General features: G+C 44.8%; 2 protein-coding genes across 2 annotated transcripts; one reads left to right on the top strand and one right to left on the bottom strand.

Annotated features, from left to right (window-relative positions):
• Window positions 1-2,668: 2,668 nt before the first annotated feature.
• On the bottom strand, window positions 2,669-5,765 carry sec61b (SEC61 translocon subunit beta). The gene is made up of 4 exons (XM_080006064.1): window positions 5,619-5,765; window positions 4,867-4,964; window positions 4,029-4,133; window positions 2,669-3,309 (listed from the first exon to the last, which is right to left on the bottom strand). Exons 1-4 carry the CDS (start codon window positions 5,619-5,621, stop codon window positions 3,222-3,224), a joined length of 294 nt encoding a protein of 97 aa, XP_079862190.1. The 5' UTR covers window positions 5,622-5,765; the 3' UTR covers window positions 2,669-3,221.
• A 326-nt stretch (window positions 5,766-6,091) lies between these two features.
• On the top strand, window positions 6,092-10,431 carry alg2 (ALG2 alpha-1,3/1,6-mannosyltransferase). The gene is made up of 5 exons (XM_080005905.1): window positions 6,092-6,221; window positions 6,734-6,905; window positions 7,159-7,296; window positions 7,729-7,896; window positions 8,784-10,431. The coding sequence occupies exons 2-5, from the start codon at window positions 6,735-6,737 to the stop codon at window positions 9,522-9,524; spliced, it is 1,218 nt and encodes a 405-aa protein (XP_079862031.1). The 5' UTR covers window positions 6,092-6,221; window position 6,734; the 3' UTR covers window positions 9,525-10,431.

Below are 10,431 nucleotides of genomic sequence, written 5' to 3'. Positions count from 1 at the left end.
CTGCGAACACCGGGGGCCCCCCGTGGGAAGGAAGGGCCATAGCAACACAGTGAATTAATGAACAGGATCCGAACGCTCCGTTAAACACGACGAACAAGCTCGTACGCGCGTACACGCACGCACGCACACACACGCACGCACACACACACACACACACAGACACCTTCGTGCGCATATATTTAAACAAGCCACGCACGCACGCACGCACGAACACACACACACATACACACGCTGTGGCAGTTGCACGTCGGTTCCATCCGGAGAGCCACACCTATAAACTTATGAAGACAAGATCAAATAGGATGAGATGTAATTCCACCAAATGGAATTTAATAGAACAGTGATTTCATAAAACAACATTGTGTTGTATGACGTATACGAATTCTTATCGCCGCCTGAAACTCTCCCTGGTGTCACGTCTCGGGGTCACGCGTTGCAATTCAATTCAAGAGTGAAAGTCGAAACTGAAATTGATCACGAAACGATGAAGCTCTTCAAAGACATGGCATTGTGAAATATTTAACATGATATTTAACATTCCCGTGCCCGTTGCCTCCCTGCTGTTGCGATATGATTAATATCACTAATGATAATAATAAAAAAAACAAAAAAACAAAACAAAAGGCGCAGCAGGTTCGTGCGGAGTGCGCTGAATTCCAATCGAACAGTCTGGAGCGCCGCCTGCAGGCGGACCCACAACTCGGCCATTCAAATGACATGAGGACAGGAATGCACTAGTTGTTTTGATTTTGTTTAATAATCTCAATTCATTGCATTGAACGAAATACCAGAAATACCATATATGTATTAGCAAATATGGTTTATTGACTGATGCTTACGCGGCCCGTACACATTAAGAGCAACGTCATTTCACTGTGTTCCTTGCAAATTACCTTTAATGAATCACCGTTAGAGCCATTATGCAAAAACATATAAACAGCAATGTAATTAATGTTCCGATACAAAAATCAACATAAATGCATAATGGCTCTAACAATCACTGTATAACTTTTTTTTTTTCGTGGCTCAGAGTACAAATCATATGAAATTAAAGCAAATCCCCCGATGGTGAGAATGGCAACTTATACACAGGATGGTTGTATAGACATTTCTTATGTAGCCGATTGTAGCCTCTACTGGTATTCTGTATATAAATACATATATTATACTGTATATTTTTTTCTACGAGGTACAGCATTTCACATATAATTTCACCAGCCATTGCAGTAACCATTTGATATGAGGTTGTGGAATGCTTTAGTGGCTGTGTCTGATTTGATGGCAAAATGTGTTATTGAAATGATTTACCATCTGTGAGGGGCTGGTTTCATTTAAAAATGAAATCAGCTTCCCCTTTTTCATGTTAAATGAAAAAGGGGAAGCTGGTCAGTATTGATATACATATTTATTATTGCTACCCCTTCTTTTCTTTTTATTTATCTTTTTATTGTGTTTGCGCTGAATAGTTAAACAATTAAATTTCTGTAGATAGATACTTCATTTATCCCCAGAGGGAAATAAAACCCCCCAAAAGTATCCAAATGGGCTTACAGTCAATGAGGTGGGTCTTGTAAGTGTAGTAAAGGTTTTAGCATACAGCTGATATATGTCCAGTACTATGAACTCTATGTTCAGGGGATCATTTCAATTAATTTGTGTCACATTACAAGACAAAAAATAAAAACGAGTGGAGGACACTCCTCTCCAGAAATGTGCTTGTTTTTCCAAGTATTTTCCTTAATATTCACTAGAATTCCCAGTTTATTTTCCCTGTCTTAATGAATTTTTTTTTTTAACATATATTTGACGGCAACATTAGAAAGGAAATTAAGGAATGCGCAACCTAACATGTTTTTTGTCCATTAAAAACATATTTGATGTAGCTGTGATTAATAGACCAGTGTGCCCCATGAGCTATAATGTGATGGGGTTGGATTTCACAATCCAGTTGTTTCTTACTTGCCAAGAATTTTCGACAAATAAAAAACAAATACGGTAACCGTTAATAACTTATATGAAAATAATAGTTGCAAATTAAGGGATCCAAGTAAACAAAAGAGCTTGTCAAGATGTCAGCCGGCAGAATCCTACTACATTGACTGTAAAATGAGGCTGGGTATTGAAAATCAGTACAGATTTGGAGTCTGCTCCACGTTGCCTACTTCCCTTGAATCGTTAAACCACCACATTAGCAGCTTCCTCTTATCGATGTTGACCAGCTGGACGCTTCTTAAATGGCATTTCCATGCGCCGTCAATCACCAAAGACGTATGATAGCTTCGGGTCACTCGTGTTTGTCAAATGAAAAGTTTATTTTTTTGAGGTCATCTGGAGTGCAGATCCCATTCAGTAGGATCGGCAACAATTCCACGAGAGTGACAACTTCAAGGATACCGAAACATTTGTCATCTCAACATGGAATTAATCCTTTGATGTCCTGGAAAATATTTGACCCGTGTTCTGTTTACACACTTTCTTTCATTCCCAATGGTAGCCATGCATGAGGAATAACTTTTTCCTTTTTATTCTGCTACCAATTGCAGCTGACTGAAGACAAAAGTATTGCTCAGTAAGTAACAGTTCAGTTTTAAAGTACTTATTGACAGTTGTTTTGATAACTCATATCTCAAAAGCTCTCTTAAAGACAACAGCACATTTTTGATTTATTTTAGATTTTTTTTTTTATTGTACAATATGACAATTCCATTTTGAACAAATGATGTTAACAAAAAAAAAATAATAAAGGAAACGACATGACGTAATTCAGGCTAGGAAGAGATGTGTGCTGGGGATCGCGAATAACGTCCGCGAACCCTGCACTGAACCGGCGTGGAGCAGTGGGGAGAACACCGGCTGCAGCGGCCGCCGGTCTGACTCCCAACACACAGACACACAGTTCCCGCTTTCCACCCAAAATTATCTTTAAGACATGGAAGGGCTGAAGGCGACGAGCAAACATCGGCAGATTGGTGCGTAGAAAACTCAGTTTGTACAAGAGGTGTCGGGGAGCTTCTTAGAGAGTGTGTGTGTGTGTGTGTGTGTGTGTGTGTGTGTGTGTGTGTGTGTGTGTGTGTGTGTGTGTGTGTGTGTGTGTTTCTGTTGAGGTTACGGGGAGTAGGAGTTTTGTTTGTTTTTGTCATTTGGTCCAGGTCTGCAGCGGTGAGGTGCCGGGGCGGGAGTCAGAGGTCACGGGTCGAGTCAAAATGGTCAGGGCACGTGGTTTAGGAGCGGGTGTACTTCCCCCAGATGTGCAGCATGAACACTGAGGCGATGAAGAGCAGGCTCATCACCAGCACCGGCACAGGCCCGCTGTCGGAACAGAGAAACGCTGTTAGCGCGCACGCACACAGACGCACACAGACGCACACAGACGCACGCTCCAAAACTACAGTCTGGGGGAAGTGACTTATTATATTGATGAGCTTTACAAACTAGGAGGGGCTCTCATCTCTGAAGAAGGGACTGAGTGTGTGCGTGGCCGGGCTGGGGGTGGGGTGAGGTGGTGGGGCGCATCGCTAAGTAGCAACATTGCCATGCCAACCATGTCCTGTATCGCCGCCTCCTCTCCCTGTCAGGAGGCTGTAATTGAGTTGACCTTTCAGAGTGAATCCGTTAATGAAGCTTTGAGGTCGGCGTCTAACGCAGGAACAAACACACATTCAATATACACCACTGTATGGCGTGTCTGCTCTCCCTCCCTCAACCGACCGAGAAAGAGGAGGAAAAAAAAAACAAAAAAAAACAAACAAAAAAAAAAAACACTCAATAAGTGCTACGGCATCATCGACCAAACATGACCTACTATAGTCAAGAGACAGGAGTGGGTCTTTCATATTGGGCAGGTTGTTTTATGACAGAATGGAAGTGGTGCAAGTCACACACACACACACACACACACACACACACACACACACACACACACACACACACACACACACACACACACACACACACACACACACACACACACACACACACACACACACACACACTTTGCGAGGGTGTGGTCGCTGCTCAGTTTCACTTACACTTTGAGTCCTGGCGAGTCCTCTGTGTAGAAGCGCCACATGCCCCCTGTGCCTGCTGAAGATGTGGTCCTGCCAGCGCTGCGTGTGCCACTGCTGGTTGCTTTCCTGCGATACATAGATCCATGCATTTTATCATCCATCCCCACATGGTCAAAGTCAAAACAGAAACCCTATGGCCATTAAAAGCAGTTCTTTAAAAAAAAAAAAATTTAACTTCAACCTGACTAAGGAAAAACTTCAGGAATATAACTCCCAGTATTACAGTGACGACCGACCCAGACTGTAATGCCGAGGTGCTGTGATTCATGGCTAGTTTACTTATGTGATGAGATTAAATGGAGGTTAATGAGGTAATGAAGAGGGTGTTTGTAGAGCTAAATAAATCAGAACTGCACCACCAAGCCTCTGATTACACAATGATTAAGCCAGGAACACCAGCATCTATCTTTATGCTCCAATATAGCCAGAGCCCAACACAGCAGTAGCTTGAAATGATTAAAACTCATTAAGGCACTATGCCCATAAGGGAGGGGGAGGGGTATTTGGACAGAAATTATTTAATTACAGACAAGAGAGGGGGGCTGGGAATCATGGGCACATTGTAGGTTCATGCACTGGGTTAAGTGTTATGTGTGTTGTGGGTGTTTGTTTGTGTACTTGCTAGTTTGACTGTGCGGTATTACTGTTATCATCTGGGTGGACTAAAAGGTTTGGACTAGAGAGGGTAAATGGCAAGCTACCTCATGGGAAACGGCAGCTAGGCGCTAGGTCACCCGCCCGTGTTCTTTGGTTTATTTTCTAAGGACAGTCATTGTGAGTTAAGGGTGTGGAAGCGTACCTCTGTCTGACTGTGGAGCCTGCTGCCCGGGGAGCCACCGTCTTGCTGGGCGAGCGGCTGGACGCCCCGACGTTAGTCGCACTTGCTGCTGGTCCAGGCTGCAAGAAAGACGATAGATAACTGCAGTGCTAGAGCAGCTCCCATCAACACTATAGGTAATAATAAAGTAATAAGAATAAACAATTGAAAATAAATGACATTATGCAATAACCCTGCCCAAAAAAGCTACTTAAAAATAGAAAGACATGACAATATACAATGGATATGAAACATTAACAATAAACCTCTGTATACAGAATTCACACTATCAAAAATAGGAAATTGAGCAAGTTTGCACTGTAGATATACTGTGTGTACCAGGGTGGAAAACTAAAAGGTTATAACAATATATTATACACAGTATTGCAAAACATGACTCGACTACTGAAACACGACTACTAGCAGCTAATTAAAATATAGTAGTAGTAACTGGGGTAGTAGTACGGCCTTCACTAGCAACGCTGTTATTGATTTATTCTGAAATTTAACCAAATCTCTTTTGATTTGTAAATGCTGTGACTTTCTTGTGAAAGTGCCAATTTAACTGTTCAATGACTCTTTTTTTTTTTTTTTTAATCCTGTATGATGTTGTGGTAAAAGCCACGTCTACAAATGGCAACACTCTTGAGGCTAGCAAGCAAGCTAACGCACCCACTCGAAACGACTCCCACCGAGGTGCGCGGGCACGGAGCGGCGCCGGCAAACAAACTCACCATTTTGCTTTCGACGTCCCGACGTGTCGCCAAATGCGATATTTTTTCTCAAAACCCCGTTTCGAGCTACTGTCCGGTTCCCACGTCAGACGAGCGGCGCACAGCGGCCGGCGTGGATGCACTCGTCCTGGGAAGGAATCCGGGAGGGATGACGCTTGTCTGAAAAGGACACGACTGCAAAACCAAAGACCGGATGAGCAGACCGAGTATGCGCCTGAAGAGAAAGGTTGCAACATTTCCGTACACGTTTCATCGTCTCATTTTGGACGCACACGCGACTTAATGGTTATCACAGGATGTATATTCAACCGAGGATATTTATCGGCGCCGTGAATCGGCCCTCCCCTTTGTTTGAAATCTAAAAGGCAAATCGACGGCAGCCCTTCTGGAGCAGAGCCGACGTGTCCGGCAGGAAGCGTGCGGCGGAATTAGACGCCATTGCGGTGCGACGCGGCGGCGACAGTGGCGGCGTCGGGCCGGGAGCTTTCGAGCCGCCATGGCGTCCGCCCGGCGCAGTTACGCCGCAAGCCCTCGCAAGTTTTAGCCGTTCCCGTTGCGGCTTTTGAGTCGAGTTCGTGCCGAAATTCTCGTCGCGATATAGAGGTAAACGTTGCAGCGCTCTGACGGGACATTTTATTTCACAAACATGTTTAGGAATGCCGTGTCTGTGGTTTGCCAACGATGGCTGTCAACTTTGGACACTAAATATTTCTATAGCCAAATAACTGTTCCTGGATTACAACTAGTTTTGCCACTGCTTATGTATCCCGCCTAGTTACTCTTCAATGAACTTATTATGGATAAGTTAAATACATTAATTTGCACGTATGACCAGGTGTGACCACAAACAGGCATATATATTAAATATATCTCCGAATATTTGTGTGTGTGTGTGTGTGTGTGTGTGTGTGTACGTGCGCAAATTAGCTAACAGTCAAACTTAGCATTTCATGGTAGATTAATTATGTGTTATTATATCGGTAGATGGAGTGTTGTCCGCTTGTTGCCAGACAACAAGAGTTTTTTTGGGGTTTTTTATCTTCAAACTCAATGCAAACGAATTCCCCAATTCAGCACGTGCTGCACAGCTTTGACTGCAGGTGTTTTGTGTGCAGGATGGCCAGGGTGGTGTTCCTTCATCCTGACCTTGGTATAGGTGGAGCAGAGAGGCTGGTGGTGGACGCCGCTGTTGCCCTGAAGTCCAGAGGTTGCGGCGTCCAGATCTGGACGGCACATTATGACCCCACACATTGCTTCTCCGAGACCCTGGATCCAGACCTGCCAGTGGTGGGTAGAGAGAGAGAGACACACACACACACACACACACACACACACACACACACACACACACACACACACACACACAGCCTCTCACATAAATAGTCTGCAGCGAAATGACATAGCGAAAGATGTGGTGATGTCAGCTCAAGTTATATACAATGCGTTTATCCTCATCGTGACCTATTATAGATATGCCAAAACCCAAATACTTTCCTAAGGTCATTGCTTCCCTCACCTCATCCCCTTTTTCTTTTGGTAGGTCTGTGTTGGGGACTGGCTACCCACTAGTGTCTGTGGCTACCTCCATGCACTTTGTGCCTACCTGAGAATGATCTATGTCGCGCTGTACCTGGTCTTTTTTAGCGGAGTGGAATATGATGTTATCTTCTGCGATCAGGTAAGGGCTGCAGCAGGCAAGACGCTGTATTTAGACGCTGGGCGCGACCCAAAAGCAACTGAACGCTAAAACAGAATGCATTCCGATCTGATAAGTGATGATCATGACAGCAGGTTTACAGTTTGGAAATGGCCATCATCATGCAACTGTTGCTGGATAAGCATCTCTGAAAACTTCTGCCACCTAGCGATGAACTATCTATAATTGATTGCCTGACAATAGTAAGAATAAAAGGCGTAGAAAGCCACTCTGCTTTGTAGGCTCTAGAACAAACAAATAAGGTGCCGTAAGGTATTGCGGTGGGATCTCTGTGTTCCAGCCTGCATGTGTCCTGCGTGATCTTTAAGTCTAGCCCACTTCCCTCACAATATCATGTCTCATGCACATAGAGTGTTGTAAAATCTTTCATACTTTTTTCCTCCTGTTATCCAGGTGTCAGTGTGTATTCCGGTGTTGAGGCTTTCCCGTCGCAGGAAGAAGGTTCTGTTTTACTGTCACTTCCCAGACCAGCTTCTGACCCAAAGGAAATCTGCCCTTACGAAGCTCTATCGCGCGCCCATCGATTGGCTGGAGGAACGTACAACTGGCATGGCTGATATGGTATGGAGATATAAGGCCTTAGAGAGGGTTTCTTAGTAGTTTCATAAGAGTCATAAATAATAAATACATTTCTAAAATTTGTTTAAAAAAGTAGACACCAGTAGCATGTCATCCTGGTACTTTTTTCCACACAGAAAAATTCTCACATATTAACTGTGTCCCTCAATCAAAGTTTTTCGGGAATCGATTTTCAGAATCAATGTCACTGATGGCCAAATCCGATTTCAATGTTTGTTTGTTTTTTAGAATAGAATTCTCATTTAGAGCTTTCCAAACAACACAACTGTCAAAAGTATTTGGAAAATGTTTCATTAAATGATGTGAGCCGAGGCTAGGGGCACTGAGTTATGACTAAAATCAGGGATTTAATTTAATGACCGGGTGGGCTACAATCAGCAGCTTGTGGGGAGAAGCTGTCCCTAAGTTTAGTTTCCACCTCGCCTCATTGTTGAAACAAAGAGAAATAATGAAATAATTCGAATATTTTCTAAATTAACATTTTATACCATTTTATTATTACTAATGGATAAATAAAATGGCCTAGACTTGGTTCATTGTTCATTGTCGTTTGTTTTCTTTCACATTAAAGTCCTCACAAAGTGTGTTACACTACATAAGATTTGTAAAGCCATAAAAAACCTCAACCCTAAAAACTAAATTAGTTAAGCTTTTATTTGGAAAAAATGTGAAATCTGATTAAACTGAATTTAAAAAACAAACACAATGAAACAAATAGACTTTGAACCATTTGTTAATAGCCTTTTTTTTTATGTTATTTAACGTCAAACCTCTCATTTGAGGTCTGTTTGTATTTTTTTATTGTTTTGTGTTTTAAGTTTTAAAATGTTGGATCCTGGTTAAACCGATCCCTTTCCACTTCCTCCTAGATTCTAGTCAACAGCCAGTTCACTGCCGGGGTGTTCAGGGAAACCTTCCTCAGCTTGGGAAGCGTCCAGACAGACGTCCTCTATCCCTCCCTCAACACGCTGACTTTCGACCGACCCCCTGCTGAAGCGCAGGGTCTCGGCGGGCTCCTCCCCGAGGGAACCACCACCCTGTTCCTTTCCCTGAACCGCTACGAGCGCAAGAAGAACCTGGGCCTCGCCCTGGATGCCCTGGCCGCTCTGACAAACAGGCTGCCCTCGGGCCAACGAGCCGGCATCCATCTGGTGGTGGCGGGGGGCTACGACGACCGCGTTGCAGAGAATGTCCAGCACTATAGTGAACTGAAGGAGCTGGCGGCCCGTCTGGGCGTGGAGCACTGTGTCACTTTCCTGCGCTCGCCCTCCGACGAGATAAAGGTGGCGCTGCTGCGAGGCAGTGCGGCGGTGCTCTACACCCCGAGCAGAGAGCATTTCGGGATTGTACCTGTCGAGGCAATGTACTGCTGCTGCCCCGTTATCGCTGTGAACTCCGGGGGTCCGCTGGAGAGCGTGGAGGACGGGGAGACGGGCTTCCTATGTGAGCCCAACGCCGACGATTTCTCCCAGGCCATGAATAGGCTCGTCAGGGAGCCGCACCTCCGAGGGCACATGGGACAAGCCGGGAGAAGGAGGGTACAAGATAAGTTCTCCCTGCAGGCCTTCTCGGACCAGCTGCACGGGTACATCCTCCGGCTGACCCCGTGACGCGAACACCGGGGCGTAGACAAGAGATGACCGGGGGTCATGGTGCGAGGGCTGAAAAGGCTTGAGGGAACAATCCCGCTCTCAAAAGAATCCACCACCCCAAACTTTAATATATATCCTGGAAAGAAGCACTTCTGTATCTTTGACGTGTGTGTGTGTGTGTGTGTGTGTGTGTGTGTGTGTGTGTGTGTGTGTGTGTGTGTGTGTGTGTGTGTGTGTGTGTGTGTGTGTGTGTGTGTGTGTGTGTGTGTGTGTGTGTGTGTGTGTGTGTGAGGCTCTGCAGCAGAAGATATTATGAGGACTCTAGGGACAATTAATCAGCATTCCCCTGGAGGGGTTGCTGAGAGAAAAAGGGACGGAATCTCTGTACCAATTAAGGAAAGAGTAACGAGTTTACCTATCCTGCCCCTGGAAAAATACCACCCTGTGTGTAGTGAGTGTGTAATTGCACATGTGTAAGTGTAGCAGCGCTGCAAACAAGGGGCTAACAAATGAGTGTACTGAATGGATTGATTGGGGGGGGGTGAAATGTTTTGCACTGGGCATGTTTTTTGTTTTTTTTTTCCCTTTCCTTTCGGAAGTCTTTGTCTGCTCGCGGACAAAAGTGAAGAAGAATGTAGTTAAGACCATGTGCCGTCAGCCAGTCCGCAGCCCACAGGTCGATAAACAGGATGTTTTCTGCTACTTCCTGTCCTCTCGGAGCTTTGTTCGCGTCCCATAATCAGAGAACATCGGCCTCTCTGTGGCTCTTGCAGCTGCACGGAGACTGTTAAAGAACAATATTAACAGTGTTTGGCTTTATCAGGAGGCTGATGGCCGGTGTGTCTGTGTCTGGGTCATCATTAGTGCGAAGAATAGGAGAAGGTCATTATGTTTGTTGGCTGGCCTCTCCGGCCCTGCTACTGTA

This window comes from Zeus faber, assembly GCF_960531495.2.
Source record: "Zeus faber genome assembly, chromosome: 8".
In the NCBI taxonomy this organism is placed as follows: domain Eukaryota; kingdom Metazoa; phylum Chordata; class Actinopteri; order Zeiformes; family Zeidae; genus Zeus; species Zeus faber.
This window is presented reverse-complemented; position numbering and strand designations above follow the sequence as displayed.

Coding starts and splice junctions, on each gene's coding strand:
- sec61b (XM_080006064.1), bottom strand. Junction 4,134..4,866: donor GGCTCCACAGTCAGACAGAG/GTACGCTTCCAC, acceptor TATGTATCGCAG/GAAAGCAACCAGCAGTGGCA. Junction 3,310..4,028: donor GACTCGCCAGGACTCAAAGT/GTAAGTGAAACT, acceptor CTGTTCCGACAG/CGGGCCTGTGCCGGTGCTGG.
- alg2 (XM_080005905.1), top strand. CDS start 6,735: ATGGCCAGGGTGGTGTTCCTTCATCCTGACCTTGGTATAGGTGGAGCA. Junction 7,297..7,728: donor ATGTTATCTTCTGCGATCAG/GTAAGGGCTGCA, acceptor CCTGTTATCCAG/GTGTCAGTGTGTATTCCGGT. Junction 7,897..8,783: donor CAACTGGCATGGCTGATATG/GTATGGAGATAT, acceptor ACTTCCTCCTAG/ATTCTAGTCAACAGCCAGTT.